Genomic DNA, 21,856 nt, shown 5'->3' with positions numbered 1-21,856 from the left:
AAAACAAAAAAAACAAAAAAAAACAAAACAATAACCACCAACCCCCAAACCATAAATTTTCTAAGAGTTAATGAAAATTCCTTTACCACTTTAATTCTAGGTTGTATTTATATAAAAGTATTGATTGTCACCTTCACAGGATCTAGAACCACATAGAAATGGGTCTTTCAGCACAACGTGAGAAACAACAGGAAGTTAACCAGTGTGGGAAGATTCATCTTCACTGTGAATGGGGCCAGCCCCTGGGCGGGACTCCTGGGCTGTATAAACAGAGGGGGAGCTGAGCAAATGCACGCACCCATTGCTCTTCCCCTACCTACAGATATAAAACCACCATGTGCCCTGTATGGGGAATTCTTAAAGAGAGGCTATGTAAAGCACAGAGATCTTGCTGGGCAGTGGTGAAGATCACCTTTAATGCTAGCACTCGGGGGCAGGGGCAGGGGCAGGGGCAGGGGCAGGGGCAGGGGCAGGGGCAGGGGCAGGGGCAGAGGCAGGCAGATCTTTGTGACTTCAAGGTCAACCTGGACTATAGGGCAAGTTCCAAGACAGCCAGAGCTGTTACACAAAGAAACTCTGTCTCAAAAAAACAAAGGAAGAAAAAAAAACCAATCTCTAGAAATCTGGCTGGAAAGCAGACTCAGTACACTCTTGGAGGACTTAGACTTGGTTCCCAGCACAAACACGGTAGCTTAAAACCATCTGTCACCCCAATCCCAGCGTCCAAAGGCCCCTGAACAGGCATGACGCAATAAACTCAAATAGGCATATACGGGAACAAAAATAAAATAAATATTCTGGTTTCAAATACAAAGGGGGAGGGGAGAGAAAGACTTAGGCTTAACATGTATAAGGAGTGATGTTCAATCCCGAGCAGCGGGGATGTCCGAGATGTACACAGTAAAGGCGGTATAAGATTACACTTTCATCTAGGGCTTGTCCTGGAAGCAAAAATCTGCCATCTTGCAGAAGAGTCACCAATTCAAAGTCATCCTTGACTTATCGGGAGCTCAAGGTCAACTAGTGCCTCTGCATGAAATCCACCCTGACCTCCAAAAGACTATGAGAGCCACATATGCTAATGAAGCCAACAAATTACATTGAAGTCATAATGCTTTTCATTTTTTTCCATTTTGTGACTGGGACTAACTTGTAGTGTGGACTAGGTCTGGTTTAGAATTCAGATCCACCTGCCTCAGCCTCTCTGCAACTGGGATTAAAGGTGGGTGCTACCACTCAGAATGCTTTGTAAGAAGGTTAATTTTTATAATATTTTGAAATTAGTAAAGAAATAAAGCAGTGGTATTTATTATTTATTAATCTGAAATTTATTTTAGGTATGAAAAGTAGTACATATGAGATTTAGCTGTATAAATAAAACTTGGGAGTAGTTTTTAATTCTGGATATTTTCTAATGACTTTCTTTTCGATGTGATATGTGATGTATGCTGGGGCGCTCACAGAGGGGGTCTGGCTCCGCTCCTGGAGCTGTATTTACAGACAGTCACGAGCTGCTTGATGTGAGTGCTGAGAATGGAACCCAAGTTTTCTTTAAGACTCCAAGTGCTCTTAATTGCTAATTCATCTCTCCAGCCCCTTGATATGAGTTTGTAAAAACAAATATGCCAGCACCCAGGATCTCTGAGTTCAATGTCAGCAATTTCTAGGACAGCAGGGCTACAGAGAGAAAGAAACCCTGTCTCGGGGGAAGAGGGTATTCATCAAATGTAATTACAACAGAAAATCATGTGCCTCACGTGCTGAAACTCCTGTAAGAAGCAAAGCAGGAATTCCAATGTCTGGACCATATAGCTGTTTTGAAATAAGGAAAAAATGAAGAGCGAACGCCTGAGTTGAAATGCTTGAAATAACAACTTGCCTTAATGGCCTCAGTTAAGATTGCGTCCATCTTGGGCCGTGGGGAGGAAGCCATCGGGGCTTGTTTCTGGGCCCTGGCTAGCTGGCTGGCTGAGAGAGTAGCCCAGGCAGGGATCGTTTTTTTCACTTTCTTCTCCTTTGCTTTAGACTGATCCTTCTCACTTAAAAACAAAGTTTTCATTTTGTAAGATGAACACTTCAGAAAGAGACACAGTCAACATTTTGTATTCAAGGTTTCCCACATTTGCAGCCACACAGGAAGATAATATATACTTTAGGGGTAAACACCCTCTGTACTGAACACAGCAACTTCCTTTCCTATTATTAGTCACTAAATAACACAGCAGACCGTATACAAAGCACTCACACTGTATCGGCTATCAGAAGTATCTTCACATATAAAGGAGGACACACCTAACTTACACACGGAATACTACACTGGCTTACAGGAAGGGCTTGAGCACCTATAGATCTTGGTGCTATAGGGATCCTAGAACTAATGGCCCTCCAATAGCAAAAGACAGTCATATAAAGAAAAAAGAAAAAGCTATGGAGGGAAAACCGGGTTTAGAGGCTGTAGGTCCAGCACTCAGAAAGCACAATGACCCTAGGTTAGAGGCTAAACTAGCCTAGGCCCAAGTTCTGGGACAGCCACAGCTATGAAATGAAGCTTTCTCTTGGGGAGAAGTTTTATTTATTTATACTGAGGTGACATAAAAGAAGCAAAAAATTACAAAGTATAACATTAAAAATTTCCTGGTACTATAAATAAATCAAGAATGTCATCTTAGATAATGAGCTAGGAAAAAAAAGTTCCTTTTAGGCATAGAAAAGGGCAATTATATTAACTGTCTCTAAAACTGAAGTGATAATTCTGGCTGGAGAGACAGCTAAGCAATAAGAGCATAGCTGTTCTTCCAGAGAACCTGGGTTTGATTCACATAAAATGGCCCACAACCATCCCAAAGGATTCAATACCCTCTTCTGGCTTCCATGGCACCAGCCATGTACTATGCACTAACAGGCAGGCAAAATAATCATTCATATATATATATATATATATATATATATATATATATATATATATAATAAAAATTAGTAAGCATGACAACAGATGCAATAGGATATGGGGGAAAAAAATGTAAAGTATGTCTCAGCACAGAAACAGTAAAACAACATCAACTACCTTCAAGGTAAAGAATAAAAAATTTTGGCCAGGCAGTAGTGGTACGTACATGCCTTTAATCCTAGCACTTGGGAGGCAGAGGCAGGCAGATCGCTGAGTTTGAGGCCAGCCTGGTCTACAGAGCAAGTTCCAGGACAGCCAGGGCTACACAGAGAAACCCTGTCTCAAAAAATAAAATAATGAAAAATTGTGAAGCTAGAGATGATATAAAATTCATTTTAAGTAGTAATAGTAGTCCACTCACCTAACAGAAGCATTGGAATCCTAAAAATACTTGGCACAGCCAATAAAAAGCCCAAATCTTACTCTTTTTTTTTTTTTTTTGTTTTTCGAGACAGGGATTCTCTGTGTAGCCCTGGCTGTCCTGGAACTCACTTTGTAGACCAGGTTGGCCTCGAACTCAGAAATCCGCCTGCCTCTGCCTCCCGAGTGCTGGGATTAAAGGCATGCGCCACCACGCCCGGCTCCAAATCTTACTCTTAATAATGGGAATAAAAGACGTTCTAAGTAATACAGGGGAAAGGTATGACTATTATTCTCCTATTTAAGAAGAAATAGTGTGTATGTCTGTGCTCATAGGTGTCGGTGGCAAAGGCCAATCAATGCTGGCTGTTCTCCTCAATTGCTCTCCAATTTTCCTTTTAAAAGGCAGCCAGGCATGATGGCAAATACCTGTAACATAGCACTAGAGATACAAGACACGAGGTCTGTCATTGTAAGTTTGAAGCCAGCAGAATCTACATAGTGAGCTCTAAGTTAGCCAAGGCCACATAGTAAGATCTGCTCCAAATGTGTCTGTCCCCTCCTCACCCAAGGGGGGGGAAAAAAAAAACTTAAACAACATCTACCTTCACACAGATATGAATAAATCATCAACTGCAAATCTTAACCTGCAGAGCTCAGTCACCCATACAGAGCTTATGTTGCTCTCTAAATGAAGTAACTAAGTATTCTAATAAGCACTTAAAAACAGCCCACGGTTGGCACAGAGGTAGGAACAAATGGAAAGTGTCTTTCAAGTCAGGTTTTTGTAGTTTCTTACCTTTTCTTACTGAGATTCTATCAAAGCTTAAAAAGTATCAAATGTTCCTATAATGAATTCTAGGCACAAAAACATATTCCAAAGTGAACAGGAAGCACTTACTCAGATCCCATCTAACTAACCCTACAACGTCCAACTGGCATAAACGTGCAGAATGAAACTTTTTCAAACAGTAACTGTAAAAAGCAAACCCAAACCATAAATCCCTAGCATAAGAAGGAGTTCTAGCACATTCACACAGTCCGAGGTCAGTCTTTCCTAAGAGCCTTCAATTATCAACAGTGAGGAAGCACGACTGCTTACTCCTTTTTGGGTTCCTCAGCAGACTTGTCGTTCTCTTCCTTCTCTCCACTCTCAGGCTCCCCCTTGGGCTGCTCTGCCTCACTGGATGTAGCCGGTGGAGTCTCATTCTCTTGTTCTTCTACAGTAGAGATAGATTCCTCTGAACTTCCATCTGGTTCTAAAACATCAGGTGAGCATCAAGTAGCTACATTAGAACCCCCGCCCCCCCATAGTCAATAAAAGTCAAAACAGGTTACTTAACAGACCTGCCAATTGTTCAAGTTAAAAGATGCATTCTGCCGGGCAGTGGTGGCCCACGCCTTTGATCCCAGCACTTGGGAAGCAGAGGCAGGCAGATTTCTGAGTTTGAGGCCAGCCTGGTCTACAGAGTGAGTTCCAGGACAGCCAGGGCTACACAGAGAAACCCTGTCTCGAAAAACCAACCAAACAAACAAAAAGATGCATTCTAAAATGAATCACCACATGGCTTTGGAGTATGAGTGTATGAGTGTATGAGTGCTATCTAACACTGCACTACCCAGCCTGCCACCTTCTTCCATGTTGTTAAATCACTGAGTTGCCTATTCAAGTGCTTACCCAGACCATTATGTGAGAAATACCCAACTGAGCATGAACTGGCTATGGTGGCACACATGGTAATCCCAACACTTGGTAGGTAGAGGTGAGGATATGAGTTCAAGGGTTCAAGGTCACACCTGTCTACTCAGCAAGTTCCTGAGCTTGCTGTGTCAACCTCAAACTCTTGTCTCAACAAAGAAAAAAAAATGTTTTAAAAGAAGTAAAGCATAATTATTTGGACATAATTTCTGAAGATTTGTCATTTCTTCTGAGTGACTCAAGAATGTAAGAAGTGTTGTGTGGTAGTTTAGGGGATGGTGTCATGCTATAGCCCTGACTGGCCTCAGATTCAAAGCCACCTTTCGGTATTCACAGTGTCATACATCATTCTGCCACATCGCCTGTGACCCGAGGCCATGAGAGATGCAGTGGTGATCAGCTCGCCGCCCACATTAGTTTTCAAATTCTGATTTCACATTCCCCTCTACTTTAGGCATAGATGCCTAAAGTGAGTACAGCACTTAAGGATTTTGAGACAAAGAAAAGGCCAGGGAGAGAATGGTGGTGTACTAATCCACTGAGCTATGCAGGGAGAATATAAAAGGAAAGGGGTGACGAGAGAAAGAGGAAAGTCACAAGACAGAGACTAACACGAGGAAGGGCAGGGGGCTAGAAACAGCAGGAAGAAGTGGTTCTGCAGGCGGACAGACTTATTCTGCCTCCATTCTTGTACCTACCTGAGCGGTTCATCTCTTCCCCACTAAGGCAAACCACACCCAGTGCTGAATAACCCACACGCTTCCCTATGGCCTCCTGATGAGTCCGCTGCTCATCCTGAAGGCCCAAGCCTTCCTGAATTCCAGAGCCATCTCCCACAGGACACTATTATGTCAAATGTCACACCAGTTTCTCCTCATTGCTGTTTTTAATTCAAGAACAACTACATTTCACTTTCCAAAAGGCTTCAAAGAGAAAATGCACTCTTCCATTACCCACAAGGTCCAGCACAACAAACATCTCCCTCCATTCAAATGCTTTAAACACTTCACTGCAAACATGAGAATAAGTTCAGAAATTTATGGAGTACTTCGAATTGGAGTGGTTTTGTCTTTTTAAATTGTGGCTGCTTTACTTTACCTGGTTTTTCTTCCTCCCCTTCAGCAGGTTTGCTCTTGGGCGGAGTTTCCCGGGTAGAATTCACAGCTCGACGTATAGGCATGGTGTTGTTATCTTCTGCTTTCTAAGAAAAAAGATGCCCAGAATCACACAGGCATACAGAGTTCTCTTCCGTCTCTCTCAAGGGACCTAACTGGGTATCAAAGATGTAGGAGAATTCTTCAAGTTACTCCAGGATCTGAGATAAATTACTTTTAACAAGTTTTTTTTTTTTTTTTTTTTGGTTTTTCGAGACAGGGTTTCTCTGTATAGCTCTGGCTGTCCTGGAACTCACTTGGCAGACCAGGCTGGCCTCGAACTCAGAAATCCGCCTGCCTCTGCCTCCCGAGTGCTGGGATTAAAGGCCTGCGCCACCAGGCCCGGCTTTTTTTTTTTTTTTTTTTTAAAGTGAAACATAAAATATTCAAAGTATTTTAGACAGAACTTCAAATTGAAAGTTATAGGTAATTTGGAATCAATTTAGAAGGTTGAAAGTTTTATAAGGAATTTGAGGGGAAAGGGGAGATGAAAAGAACTCTGTATCTATGAAGAACCCAGCAGAGCCTTAAGTCAGGGGTTGATCCAAGAGTGAGCTTCAAGAATGCATCAGCCCCTACCTCACCTAACTTGTCCGCGTGGATCAGCTGAGCTCCTACTATAAGTGGGAGTGCCTTAGGATGGATGAGTTCACCTTGAGACATATCAGTTGCCATTTAAAATAATTTCTAGGCCTGAATTCTGGTGAAACCCTGAAGCCTCTGCTGATAATCACAGGGTTTTTCCTACTGGCTTCAGTGTGGTGAGGAGCCGACCTAAAGCACAGAAAAGACTTGGTGTGAAGGTCAACAGAAACCAAACTAAAACATCTAAATCCAACATCCCAAAGAGAATTAATATAACGATAAAACTTAAGTTACAGATGACTTAGTTATCACTAAAACAACAGACGACATTATTAGCATGTAACAATGAAGCAAGGCTAAGAGCATAAGCCACAGCAGCGCTGCAATTTCCACAGGAACAAAAGCAGCGAGGACAACAATGGGCTAAGGGACCTAACTCCAACCCCTCTTGCCACCATCTGGAATTTCGGCATGAGACTAAGGGCAGGTCTAGCCAAGGATCCTGTTTCCTAGATAACATTTGTGGTTATCATTTGAATGAGGTCAAGAAAAGTAATTGCAATCTTTAACTTTACCTCTGGTAGGAAAGTAAATTTTTTTCCTCGTTAAAGGGAAAAATCAAAGTGTAAAACTACTACTGAGAACTCAGCACTGAAGGACTCCAGAGCCAGGGAGGTAAGTTTAGATCACCACGCAGAAGTATTACTTATCCACAGCCTTGACCTAGTGTGTCATAAGCCAGTGCATATAGAAAAAGGTATAGTCAAATATCTACAAATTAAGTGACATGGTGCTACATGCCTGTAACCCGAGAACTCAGGAAGCTGAGGCAGGAGGGGATACATTCTGAATTCTGAACTGTAGGCCATCCTGAGCTAAAGAATTAGCTCTTTTCTTAACAAGTAAACAAACAAACAAGAACCCACAAATAAACCTCATGTAGTCACCGAAATTTACCTGATCATCAACATTTCTGTCTCCTTAAAAAGAAAAACAAAACACAAGAGGGGGCACATTCAGCTGGTGAAGTGTCATGTAAGCATGTGGAACTGTGGCGTTCAGATTTTGAACATGCATGTAAAAGCTGCATGTGGGGGTACCCATCTATAACCTGAGCCCTGGGAGGGCGAGACACATGGATCCCCAAAGGTCAATAGCTAATCAATGTAGGTGAAAGATGAGGCCCAGGCTCAGTGTGAGACCCTGACTCACAATATAGGATGGAGAGCAACTGAGGAGGACTCCTGTCTGTGACCTCTAGACTCCACACATGTACACGTATGTGCAAGCAATACATACAATCTAAATCTAGGACCCTGAGAGTCTACAGTAAAATTAGTAGTGGAAAATGGTTATTTATTTACGTGTTTAGGCCTCTGGGTTAACGAGCAATTAACAAAAATGGGGAATAATTAATTTAATTTCTACTTTAATCTCTGAGTCGTTTAGACATTTAAGACCCTCTAGCATGTCATATAATAGTCCCAGGTCACAACACACAGTAAAATTTGAAATCATCAAACAGAACAGAATGCATTCAGCTAGAGAAAACACAAGCAGTGATTCCACACTTCTGTATCAGTTGCAAAGACAGCTGAAAGAATGCAGCTGGGACAGTGCCTTCAATGGTGACCCAACACGATAGGAGCTGAGACAAGATAGCCAGCAGTGCAAGATCTCCGAGTCCTCCTCAGTCTGCCCGCTCAGACTGCCCAAACAAATATCTCATTGACAGCAGCAAATTAGAAATATCTATAAATATTTCAAATTCTGAACAGTCACACAACCAATGTAAAACATGCTACACACATATAGTGTTGCGTTCATTTAACCTCAGCATTAGGAGTAACAGAAGCAAAGGCAGAGAGTGTGACACCAACCTGGCCTACACAATGAATTCCAGGACAGCCAGGGCCACAAAGAGAAACTAAGTCTCTAACCCCATCCCACCCCTAAAAAAAGAAGCCAGGATGGCTCAGGGCATTAGCTTGTTTGCATGAGGATTTCAGTGCAAACAAATAGTACTTATGTAGTAATATACTGTCCCTGGAAATAACAAGGAAAAGTAAATAAAGGTGGTATTTCCCCAGGCACACATGACACAGAAGCAAACCACTAAGATCACATCATCCTTTGGAAAGTGACACTGCTGATGAACTCACACATGTCATGCTCGCGCACACAGCCCCTGAGACACTCAGGAGATAAAGGTACTAGCACACAGACAAGCCTGATCACCTGATTTGACCCCTGGGATCCACAGGGTGGTCATGAGAACCTACTTCTCAAGGCTGTCTTCTGACTTCAGCACAAGCCCCACACTCCCCATCCCAAATAAATGCATGTTATAAAAAACACCTATAGTTATTTGGGGAAAATATTTTTAAAATGTCCACCTCAGTTCTGAATTTCTTTACTAAAACCACAGAATGCCAACCCATAGTATTTTTTTGTCCTTCTGTAATAATAGGCTTAGTGGGTTGTTAAACTCACTTTTTGTTTGAAACATAGAGTTTCCCATGTAGTCCTGGCTGTCTAGGATATATGTAGACAAGGCTGTCCTCAAACTCACAGAGATACACATGCCTCTGCCTCCCAAGTGCTGGGATTCAAGTCATGTGCCCAGCTTAAATTCACTTTTCATTAACAGCTAACAGAGCATGGATGGGTAGCCAGGACTGCCTTAACACTGTCAGTGTACCTTGTAACAGAACTTTCCGTTCCAACGTTGACTCTGAATGATGAGACCTTTTAGACAGCTGAATTAGCTCCCTGGCGAGGATATTTTTTTGCAGGGATGGGGGTCGGGGGATCTTAAGTAGCCCAGGGTGACATGGAGACTTGCTATGTAGCAGAGGATGACGGGGCTGTTAGCCCACCTCCCCAGTGCTGGCATTACAGCTGCACACCACTCTGGAAATGGATAGGTAATTTTTTCTACTGAGTCACAGATACAAATCTGGGCGCTTAAAAGATAACAGGGTCAGAATGAGAGTCCAACAAATATTTGCTAAAGAATGAAAATGGTTCTTTAACCTTGGCTTCATATGGTGTGGAAACCAAAATATATTTTCACTTAGGGTTTATCAAGTTCTCTTGTGGCCACAAATGTTGGGTTCTTTTTATTGAATGTGCAAATAATAACATGACTTACTACTTTTGACAAAGGAGATGCCTAAATTGTTTTAATATAGGCAGTAAAAACTTGCAGAAGTAGAAAGCCCAATTCCACGGTTGTAGTTTATTCCATTAGAAAAGTCAGCTGGTCTGGGGCTATGGCATGTATTTCAAATTACTGCTACCCTTAAGAATCAGCGTTTTTAGCAAGGGTGTCACCATAAACTCCATGTAATATGCATACTTTCTAATGTGACTAACAGACCAGTAAATCCCGCACACAGCTCCCAGGCTTAGTTCCTCACTCAGATAAACCAACGTGATTGCTAGAGACTTTAAGTAGCATGTAATAATGTCTCTCATGGCCAGGGATAGAGGCCGATCAAACACGGAGCTCCACAGGGCTCCGGTTTAGACTTGCATCCGCACAGGCCTCAGTAACTTCCTAGTCAGCTTCCAGTCGTCCACCTCCTAAGTAAGTATGAAAGCTAGGGCTTAGAACCTCAATCTTAACGCCACTACATGTGACCTCTCAGGTGACAGTTCAAAGCAGCACCCCCTGCACTCACACACAGGAGTCTGAGGCAGGAGGAGCCCAGAGTCCCAAGGAAGCATTAGGGAGATCGCCTCAAAAACAAAACAAAATTTGAGATCAGCTTTGACCAAATCACTCTGAAACTGAAAGCTCGCGGCAGTTTTATATGGCCTATGCTGAGGATAAAATTGAAGATAAGATAAAATGAAACTAAAAACTTCAAACGCTTTTCTAATAGCTTCTAGGCCCTTTCGGCTAACATCAAATGCAGAATGACTCTCTAGACACATTTTATGTCTAAGATGCTTTTGCGCATGAGGTCCAGGTCTAATAAGCCTCGTTCTCCAAAGTAAAGCAGCCTGGGGGAGAAGCCATGAGCACTTCTGGCTGTGCGGGAGGGCTTAGCTCCCAGGGCATTAAGGAAAACTGCCTGCTTAAGTCTGGATCAACTCGGGCCTAGGTTTAAGACGGCTGCCACTGACAATCCAGCGCCGGCCTGGGGAGCGCAGCGGAGGCCGGGGGAGGTGTAGGCTCGCGGGGAACACAGAAGCGCAAGACCGTCGGGGTAGCGGCGGCGGCGGCGGCGACAGCAGCGAAGCGACAGCGCCCAGAGGCTGAGCATCGCCCGGAGGAGCAGCGAAGACAAAGGCGGGCGCGAGCGGCTGCACGACAGAGAGCCGTGGCGGCGACAGCGCAGGGCTAGCGGGAGTGGGGAGCAAGATGGGCGCGGGGCTGCTGAGGACGGCGGCGGGGGGACCGCGCAGAGACCGCGCCGAGCTCCTGGCTGCGGGGACGCGGCGGCGACCGGCGACAGGCGACCGGCGGGGTCTCAGCTCCACACACTCACCACTGGGGACTCCGTAATGGCGGCCGCGGCGGCGGCGGGGGCGGAGAAGCCGGGAGGGCGGGCCCGCCGCAGCCACTCACTACCGCCGGCATCTTTCGAACCGGGCCTGAAGACAAGTTGACAGTAGGCCGAGGGGGGAGGAGGGCGCGGCGGAAGTCGGGCCACAGGCCTCGGAGCCTGCGCGAGCCCGCAGCCAATAGGGCTCCGCGGCGCACGCCGGAGCATGCGCACTGAGACGCGCGCGCGGGGGGGTGGTGGGCACGACCCGAGAAGAGCCGCCCCTCCTCCCCAAGTCCAAACAAAACAAGGGCGGGAGCGCGCGCCGCGGGGCCCGGGAGGCCCGCGCGCCAGGGGCAGGGGCCGGGTGGCGGGCGCGACGCGAGAGGGCGCAGCGGCCGCCGCGGCGGACGGACAAAAGCCGCCGGCCTTCGGTGCCCGCGTCCCGCCTCTTGGAGCCCGGGCAGCGGCGTCAGCGCCCAGGCCGGTGGCCCTCCGCCACTCCCTCGCGCACGGAGCCCGCGCCCACTCCCCGCGCGCCGCGGCCGGGTCCGTCCCGCGTTACCTCTGAGCTCCGGCGCCCGCGTTCCCGTTACGGCCCCTCTCGGCGTTGCCGCGGACCACCGATCGCCGACTCGCGACACCGCTGTCCTCCAGGCCGGGCACCGAGCTCTGCCGCCCCGCCCCCCTGCCCGCGGCCTCGCGCGCGCGCGCGCCCCCGCGCCGGCCCCGCCCCCGCGCGCGCCCGCCCGCCAAGTGGGTCCCCGGGCGGGCGCGCAGGGGCGCGACAGGGCGCTCGGTGGGGTGGGATGGGGGGGGTGACGCGAGGCAGAGCGTGGCTGGGCTTCCTGGCTGCGTCCTGCGTGCTCGGCGCAGTCTCTGTCCCCGACCCCGAGTCCTTCGTGTTTGGGGTTCCAGCCTCCCTTTTAGCCCTGGAAGACGGTGCTAGACGACAACAACAACAGCCATTTCCTGAGTCTACACGGAATTGGCAGTGTAATGAGCAAGGACTGGTTATACACTGCCTGGAAGATGCTTTTCTGCATCTTCAGCCGGCCTGCCCCCAGCTTCTTGATTTGCATGCACAGACAGCTTCCCCACCCTCCAGCCCCCAAAGAAACCGCGGAATTAGAAGGGAGTTGTCTTTTATTTGGCGCTTTACGTTGAGATCCGCCTATTCATGTAATGTGCACACCACCGCCTTTAAAAACTGTAGTTCTTGGGCTGGAGAAGTAGTTCAGTCTTTAGTACGTGTCTAGTCTGAAGAAAGCCCTGGGTTCCTTCGCCAGCACCTCTTAAAGGCCAGTGTGATGACGCACATTCAGTAGGTAGCACCAAAAGGATCGAAATGTCAAGGCCATTTTGGGTAGGTAACCAACCTGAGGCCAGCTTGGAATGCACTAGAGCCAGTGTAAAGAAGTAAAAGGAAATAAAGGAAGGATTGCAGGTGTAATTCTTCAAAGCCACTTTGGAAAAATTCAGTGTGTCTCAAGTAGCCGGAGTCTTGTGTGTACGGAACTGGTACGTGCATGGCACCGGAACTGCAGGTCAATCTAAGGGCTTAATTAAGGAAACCAATTAGACACACTTTCAGTCCTCTCCACCTGCCAGAGTGGCTGAAACACCAACAGTTCTAAGTAGATTAAATAACTCCTCCCTGGTGAGCGTCTGCACGGGTGACATCACCCATTCCCTGGAACACTGGGATCATGGGCAAGCTCTTGAAAGGGATTTATGGGGAGGATCTGAAAGGATTTGGAGAGGAGGGGACCTGATCAAGTATGTCGTATGAAAAAAAATTAAATATTAAAAGGGGATTTTGGTCTTTTTGAAGAATTCTGTTTTAAAACCATCTTTTAATTTTTATATATGTGTGGGTACTTGTTTGTGTTCCAGGTGTGTGCAGATGTCTGAGGATTGTCTGCACTCCTGGGAATTGAGTTTGTAGGTTGTAAGCTGTCTGATGTGGGTGCTAGGAACCAAACCGAGATCCTGTACAAGAATAAGGGACCTCAGCCACTGAGACACCTGTCCCCATCCCACTTTTATGTATTGGTACATTTGGTGTATGTCAGTGTTTGAGACAAGATGTCTATGTAGTCTTGCCTGTTAGCATTTCATCTAGGCTCTTCCCCACAGTTACCTGGCAACAGCCAGGTGTGCCTGACTTACTAAAAAAGGCACTTCTTTGCCCCCTCCTTGCTCTCTTGCTCTTGCTCTGACCTCTCATCCCTTCCCCCCTCTCTCTGCATGCTCATAACCTGCCCCCCCTTTCAATTCCCCTCCCCATGCCCTAAATAAACCCTATTCTATACACTATATCCGCCTATGGCAGATCCCTCAGGGGGAAGGGGTGCCTCAGCATGGGCCCACAGAGACACCCCCTTATCCCACACTCTACCTGGCCTCCATCAAACATATCCCTGGTTTCTCTTTATTTTTATAAAACACAGCATTGCCTGACCTGGAGCTTACTGTGCAGATCAGAGTGGCCTCAAAGTCACCAGGATCCACCTGCTACTTACACATTTGTAAGTCCTAACCTCATGCAAGATGAGCCCAGTAAGAATTGAGAGAAATACAGAGTTTTGCCTAAGGTTAAAAAACAAACAAAACTTACTCTATGTAGAAGAAAGCAAAATGATAGAACAAAATTTTCAAGAACATACAAGCAAGAGCTTGCCAAAAACTGTCATGCGTTTCAGGAAAAAATTGGAACCTGGTGCAGTGGACTGCCCCTTTGATCACCGTACTCAGAAGGCAGGCTGGGGCAGATCTCTCTAAGTTCAAGGTCAGCCTTATCTACTTAGTGAGTTCCAGGACAGCCACAGCTATGTAGAGAGACCCTGTCTTGAAAAATCAAACCTTGGGAAAGTCACAATATCTAGATTTCAACAAAAGCTAAGGTATGTTTAACTTAGCATACAGCAAGTTTTGAAGAATCCACAGCCTGTTGTTAAGGCAATAATTGTTTTTTCTCCCTCCCGAGTTCTTAGATGTAGACCTGTAGGACACATAAATCTGTTGGACTAAAACTTCACGTTTGTATAGAAAAGAGGGGTGACTTTGGAGTCAGGCATAAAGATGGATGAAGATAGAGTAACTGCTGACTGACTCGCAGAGTTCCAGCCCAAAGCCAGTGGGGAAGTCACAAGGCTGAGCACAGAACAATGTTTACCATCTGACTCATAGCTCATATTTACTTCAAGAGCTTCGAAGAGTAAACTTTGGTTGTCTGGGAGGGAGAGATTGCTGTTTCCGATGGAGTGACTCATTTCTTTGCAAGAGTTGTGGCAGCAGGACTGCAGTTTCAGGCTTGGGTTCCTTCAGGGTGTCCAGTATGAATGAGGCTGGGGTTGGCGGTGTGTCACTTGATTTTCCTGATGCCCAGCCAGAAGACTGGACAGTGACTCTCAATCTTACTGGCGCTTGAGATGGGAGAGTAACAGAATTGACCATTCATATCTATCTAGAAAAAGAAATGGAGGCTGGGGAAAGGGCCCATAGGAATTTCTGTTACTGTTTGTGATGTCACTGACACCAGGATAAGCAGCATCCCAGACACCCTTCCTCCCCATTACACATTCACTGCTTACTGGTGGCCATAGTTTTAACTCCTTTTTAGCACAATAATCAACCTTGAAAGTTCTTCTCAAAACTTTTGTATTCCAGGGTTAGGGATGTATATAGCTCAGTGGTAGACTATTTGCTTGGCATGAGAAAGATCCTAGGTTCAATCACTAGTAGGGTGAAGGAAGAGACAGAAATACTCAGAATCCTGGAGGCCAAATGAGATAGCTCAGCTGGTAAAGGAGATGACCAGCGGGCTGACAACTTGAGTTAGAGCCCCAGAAACCAATATGGTTGGAGAGAAATGACTTCCACATTTACACATATGAACCCCAATAAATAAAAGTGTAAAATTCTGAAACACATCTACGCCCAATAGCTTTGGACAAAGGCTTACAAGCTAGAGTTGGTGCAAGGCTCTGCAGAGCGCTTGCTCCAGCATGTGTGAGGCCCTTGGTGCCACAGGAAAGAAAAGGAATCTGAACTAGTGGATAAAAACCAATCAGGTTTTACAAAGTGACATCACCTTAGGATGCTGGAGCCCACAGAAGCCACCTGTCTTCTGTTCGAGAGCCTGTGACCCGACCTGAAGGGTGTCAACATGAGTCACGGTGCAATAGGACCCACCCACCATGTCCACTTACCTACATGAGGGCTTCTAGAAAAACAATGACTCTCCTCTCACTGTGAGTGTGTGTGTGTGTGTGCGCGTGCGTGCGTGTGCACATATGCATGTGTGTTTGCTCACATCCTTGAGTGTGCTAGGCAAGCCTCTATCTCTGAGCTACACCCGCAGCTCTAGGATAGTCTTTCCAGCATGGGTCTTGCATCTTAGATGTTGAAGAGTTTACAGTTCAGCCATTTCAGGTCATTGGGTTTTGTGGCAAAACCCTTTCTTCGGGGCAATGGGTGATTTGGAAAGGACACAAAGCAGTAGGGGGAGGGGAAGCTTCTGGTTTTGTAGGGAAGTCAGTTATGTCAAATGAGGTGGTGCTGGGGCACACAGGTGAAGAATGTTTTGCTGAAGCAGACATGTGAAAGGATGAGTGATGTTGGGAAGGACTATCGTGGGACAGTGGAAGCTCAAGCATTGGTTTGCTTTGCTCTGCCTCGCTAGTCTTCGATGACAGCAGACACATATTGGTATGTCTTACATTGTGTTGAGTTTTGCTTGTGGTAATGTCATAGAGAGACACTCACCAGAGAACTTCCTTCGAGGTTTCTGGGGCTTCTTGCCACTTCCAGGGTGGAATCAGGCCGGTTGGTGAGCCTTGAAGTTTCTTCTGGATTGAACTGCCTTGCTGATTTGGGAATGGTGTCTGCTGAGTGGACTGGATTGCAGCTGCTGATTCATGTTGGTGTTTTGCCAGAGGACTGGACTGCTGATATCCTGATAATGAAAATTAGACTCACCCCCCCCCCCAAAGAACTACTTTTAAACAGATCTATTTCTCCCATGTCCTAATAACTTTTCTTTTCCACTACCACTGGTGAGTGGTGGGAGAGAAGAGAGGTTGAACTCTTATTAAAATAAGTTGAGAAAAAATTCTGCCCACAGGGAGGAGAGTGCTTTATAATGCATCCTTGAATCCCCCAGAAACCCTCTCTTCCCCGGGTCTGTTGTTCACTCAGAATAAAGCATGTGAAGTGTTTCCTAAAATATGCTGAAGGAAAATAACATGTATAGCACCTGCCGAGTGTCCGGTTGCAAGGGAAGTCAGCATCTGTTAATTGTCCGTGGCCACATGTGACTAAGGCTATAGCGTGTGGGAGGAAATGAGCCGAAGAAAAGATGCCTGCCATTATTTGATCTCTGTCCATGGTCCAAACAACCCTCAAGTGTATGTGATATTTCTATTTCATATGAGGAAACCGAGGCAAAGCTGAGCTAACACCATTGTTCTCCAATCCCAACACCCGAGTAGACCCAGTATGTCATTTCCTGAATGAAAGAAAGAAGGGGGGGGGGGGAAGTAGGTTCCTGGTGGTAAGAATACTCTTGGGAAATAGTTAGACCTAAAACCAAGTAAGAGTCAATCCTGACACATGTCAGGGACAGCTTCTGGGGCTCACAGTTGCCTACCTGGCAGAAGGAAGCAGGCTCATCCTCACAAGCTGGTGTGAAGACTGGATGCCAGCCTGCAGTACTTGGAAATCAGTTTTTACTGTATATATCTTATTCTGTCATTCATGTGTTTTTGGGAGAGGATGCCCCATGTGCCCGAGCCCATGGAGGACAGAAGATGATACTGGATCCCCGGGAGCTGGAATTACAGGTAGGTGTGAGCCACCTGATATAGACACTGGCAAGTAAACTTAGATTCCCCCTAGAAAAGCAGTGTGCTTAATCGATAAACCATCTCTTCAGCTTTGTCATTCCTTTCTGTACCACCTCACCTTTTACTGTGTCTCAGTACATAGAACCAGGCTGGCCTTGAACTCCTTGTCCTCTGGAGAGGTGGGATGTACAGTTTTGGTACTACAGATAAAAGATGCTTTAGGCTTTAAGGAACATTTGTTATTATTTAGCCTTTGGAACTTGCCAGAGCTGTGGACAACTCCCACAAGTCATTTTTAGGAGCAGATGTGCCGGGGATGGAATCTAGAACCTTGCTCATGCTAGGCAAACACTGTATCATTGCACTGCATGTCCAGCCCCTGAAAAAAACATTTCTTCAACTTCGGTATTCCCAGGAGTCACCTGAAGACCTGTGGCCTGCCTTACACCTTCTCCTTCTGCCTTAGGAGACTGTGGTCTCCACCTCTTCATTGCTCCTCCATCACCTCAGCCACCTGTGCTCTGTAGTACACCCTCCTGTTCCTAGGCTATACCCCTGTACAGCAGGCTATAGCACTTGTAGGCAACTGTTAACACAGTAGCATCTGTGTATGGAAAAAATACAGTAACAATGTGGAATGGGGGAGCTAGGGAGCTGGCTTAGAAAGTAACAGTGCTTTCTGGTCTTACAGAGGACCATGGTTTGGTTTCCAGTTCTCATATCAGGCAGCTCACAACTGCCTGTAATGCCAGGGCATCTGAAACCCTCTTCTGGCCTGCACTCATGTATGCTTCCCACCCCTCTGCCCAGAGGTACACAAATCAAAGAAAAACAAAATCTTGGGCTGGAGATACAGCCTGGCATTTAAAAACACTTAACCGCTCTTCCAGAGGTCTGGGTTCAATTTCCAGCACCTACATGACAACTCAGAACCACCTGATAACTTGGGTCGAGAGATTCCGACACATTCTTTTGGTCTCCAAGGGCACCAGGCATGCCTGTGATGCAGCTATATACACGCAGGTAAGACAGCGATATACATAGAAAGGAATGCTCGTATTTATACAACAGCAGGCACTAGGGGTTGTCAGCTCCACTGTATGTAAATAACTGCAGTGTTGGTCTGGTTACTGCCCACCAGAATCCCAGAGTTCTCTTACCTGCTCAGAAAAGGCCCATCTGGACTGCTCTTAGAAGGGCTATTCAAATCGCTCAGGGCATGGGGGTGGGGCTTGAGTGGACCCTCACTACTTCCTACCCACCTTTCTTCCTTTTTGAAAAAGCCGAGGCTTCCCCCTCTTTCCTGTACCAAGTCTTGATTCCTATCGAGGTCATTTTTGCCGCCAACATCGACAGCCTAACTCACTTCTTTAGAAAAATTTCATGTTTCTTAAAAGTTACAAGTTGGCAAGTCACTCATGCCTGTTTGAGAAGCTGTTATTGTTGCTTCATTGGTAGCAACTTGTGGTTTCCAGTATGATTTAGTCATCCACGCAACAACTCAACGCCAGCCCCCACTACTTTTTTTTTTTTTTTTTTGAGACAGGGTTTCTCTGTGTAGCTCTGCCTATCCTGGAACTCACTCTGTAGACCAGGTTAGCCTTGAACTCAGAGACCCATCTGCATTTGTTTCCTAAGTAATCAGATTAAAGGCACAGACCACCATCACCCAGGTAACTTATGGGTTTTTTTTTTGTTTTGTTTTGTTTTGTTTTTTTGAGACACAGCCAATGTAGCCCTGTCCTGAATCTATGTAGACAGACCAGGCCTCCTGCCTGCCTTCTGAGTGCTGGGATAAAAGGTCTGGAAGAACAGTATGTTTCTTTCCTCTTTCTCTCTTTTTCTCGTTTCTCTCCCTCTTCTCTCCCCCTCCCTCCCCATAGGGCCTGGGTCTCAACACATGCAGGACAACACTTTTGGTGCTTCATCCTCTTAAGTCCCTTGGCTGAAGTGTCTTCTGTGGTCCACCTGACCACACGTGCCTGGCAAGCTCTGTCCTTGAGCCAGGTGACTGCAGACCGAGATTCTGTGAAAGACCAAGAGTAGCTCACTGAGACCTTGGTCTCTAAAACCACCCTTACCAGGCCTTCTTGAATTGAGAGTTGGGCATGCCTGTGGCAGCTCACACAGTGTAAGTGCTAAAAACAAGGGTATCCGACACCGAGGGGGCACGTGTGACAACTCCAACAACCACGAATATTGTAATTTGAACTACAGTGTGAACCCCTAGCTTTCTGTTTGCAGGCAGAACAGGAACTCCTCAAACGCTTTCGGCTCTTAGAAGATGCTAAGTATTTTTGTTGTCCATGTTGGGAACAGAACCTAGGGCCTCACCCATCCTACAGACATCAACCCTGCCCATGCCTTCAGCCTGTGATTATCTGCTCAATAAACTACCTCACGACCTGTGACCTGGCTTACTGGTCTACCCAAGAATTAAAAAATTAGTTTACTATTTTCAAAACTGGCATATTTTTCTCTACCTAAATAGGACACCTTTCAATTATTCCATCACTGGGTAATTGTCATCCGTGTTTAATGCCCCAGACACACCTAATGAACCAGTGAAGTGCTACACCTGCTTGGGAGGTCAAATGTGTGGGAAACGGTGCTGTGCTCTAGCAGTGAGTCCCACCCGAAGCCCTCGGACAGCTTGTGTGTCCTGAAGGAGTAAGGCAAGCCAGCTGTCTGTCCTTGCTTTCAGGTTTTGTGAGCTCACGTGCACATTACATGCATACAATGTAGTGAGCGCACCCATGCAGCATCTGCAGAGGTCTGATGAGGATGCAGAGTCTTAAGAGCTCTTGCTCTGCGCCTTTCTGCCTTCAGACACGATCTCTTGCTGAACTGAAACGCCCACTGTTGCGGCTGCTCACAGTGCACTCTAGATCAGCAGGCCACCACTTCCCAGGGCTGGGCTACATACAGCGCACCAAGCCATGCTCACCGTTTTATGTGGATGCTGCAGATTTGAACTCCGGTTCCCAAGCCTGCATAGCAACCAATCTCACCAGTAAGACGTCCCAGCCCGGGTTTCCCCTGAGGTTGAATCCCACCCTTTAGCCCAGGCCGACCATGAATTTGCAGCCATTCTTCTGTGTCAGCCTTCCATGTCCTTGGAATTAAAGGCAGAAGCTAACCACACCCGAGCATGCCACACTCCTTTGAAACTGGATCCAACCAGACTCTGCTTTCCAGGAGGAGGCCCGAAGGGTAGCAATCCCAAAGCTGTACGGGCTAACAAAAGCACCGGTTTTCTGTTTCAGCCTTGTTCAAAACTTCACCTCTCACATTGTTGAAACTAGAACTCACTATGTAGTCCAGAGCTCCAAGCAAGTTTTCTGTGTCCCACAGAATAATAAAGGAAGCACACCATCTAGTTTTTTTGCATGCAGAGGCCAGTGCAGGAAGGCTGGTGGCCAGTAGCCTCAGGCATCCTCCCGCCTCTGCCTCTGCCTCTGCCTCCCACAGTGCTGGAGTTACAAGCTGGCATGCAGCCCCACTTGGCTTTTATGGAGGTGTTGGGGAATCAGCTCTGTCTTCAGACATGTGCAGCAAGTCTCTTAGCTACCGCTCCATCTTGCCAGCCGCCCCCAACCCCAGTGCTGGGGCAAGGGCATGCTGCTTAGGAAATGGCTCTAATTTTATCAAACACTTCAACACAGCATCAATAAACCCAAAGGCTACCTTACACTGTATGATGGTTCTGCGTTGGACAGCATCCCAGACAGATTTCTATTGTGGTAGACACGTTAAGAACTTATTTTACCAACCCTTACAACTAAAAATTCTCCACTTTTACACAATTGTATTTATAACAGTGATGAATGTGAAGAGCCACTGATTCCTGAGATGTGGTCACTATCCCCTACCACCACTGCTGTCAGATCCTTCAGAAAGCCTGCATCTAGTGGGAGCTTGCTGGGTGGGAATCTTCTGCACAGGGTTCCTAGAGACAACGGTAAACCATTCAACCAGGTGACATTTTAAACAGAGGCTTCCAAGGCACCCAGATGCTCCCAAACTGCTTCCTGAGCCTGTCGCGTGCGTGCCTGCCAGGGTGGCGTTTAGTGCTTGGCTTTTCACCACGGAGGGATGGGCTCCGTGGCTGCATATGCTAGGGTTCTGAGCTGGTCTCAGCCAGGTCCAGGAAAGCACTTTACCACTGTGGAATAGAAATGTTCTGCTTCTCAGTCGGCGGCAGGTCTCCTCCTCCTGTGGACGCTGTTACATAGAAGCCAGCATAAACCTTAGATTATATGGGCATGAAATACAAATACAAAGAGTATTTACTTGGGATCTGCCTGGCTGATATCCTAAACACATTTTTGTAGGGTGAAAGCCAAGAGAGACTCCATTCCCTAATGCTACTTCATGAAACGGGAAGGAAGCAGACGGCTCAGTCACTGCGGCCACCCAGCAGGTCCATCAGAGGCTTCCCATCCACGGAAGGGCCTGAAGGAGTGACTAGGTCTTTAAGCTCCATTCCTACTACAAAGCAGAATTTAGCTTTAGACTTTTTGCACTTTGTGTGTGTGCGCGCGGGCGCATAGGAGCAGAGGTTAGAGGGCTATTTTAGAAACTGATTCTCTCCTACCATGTGTTGGACCAATTTTTTACATTCCTTAAAGAGCACCTTTCAAATTCTCTTTTTAATAAATGATTTAATTGGCCGGGCATGGTGGCGCATGCCTTTAATCCCAGCACTCGGGAGGCAGAGGCAGGCGGATTTCTGAGTTCAAGGCCAGCCTGGTCTACAAAGTGAG

At 46.5% G+C, this 21,856-nt stretch overlaps 1 protein-coding gene across 6 annotated transcripts in view; it reads right to left on the bottom strand.

Moving 5' to 3' along the window:
* Positions 1 to 11,930, bottom strand: part of Hp1bp3 (heterochromatin protein 1 binding protein 3) — a 28,274-nt gene extending 16,344 nt beyond the window's left edge. The window contains exons 1-5 of one of the 6 annotated variants that reach the window (XM_021199504.2): positions 11,807 to 11,930; positions 6,740 to 6,934; positions 6,105 to 6,207; positions 4,410 to 4,566; positions 1,880 to 2,039 (exon numbers count right to left, since the gene is read on the bottom strand). In XM_021199504.2, coding sequence (XP_021055163.1) covers positions 1,880 to 2,039; positions 4,410 to 4,566; positions 6,105 to 6,207; positions 6,740 to 6,835 — 516 coding nt within the window. In that variant the 5' untranslated portion in view covers positions 6,836 to 6,934; positions 11,807 to 11,930. Of the gene's footprint in view, positions 1 to 1,879; positions 2,040 to 4,409; positions 4,567 to 6,104; positions 6,208 to 6,739; positions 6,935 to 11,244; positions 11,341 to 11,806 lie in introns of those variants that run through there. The other 5 variants (XM_021199507.2, XM_021199505.2, XM_021199508.2 and 2 more) reach the window with 5 other exon arrangements.
* Positions 11,931 to 21,856: the final 9,926 nt, after the last annotated feature.

The sequence above is a fragment of the Mus pahari genome, chromosome 6, assembly GCF_900095145.1.
Source record: "Mus pahari chromosome 6, PAHARI_EIJ_v1.1, whole genome shotgun sequence".
Lineage (NCBI taxonomy): Eukaryota > Metazoa > Chordata > Mammalia > Rodentia > Muridae > Mus > Mus pahari.
Note: the sequence above shows the minus strand (reverse complement) of the source record. Positions and strands in the feature narration are given on the sequence as shown.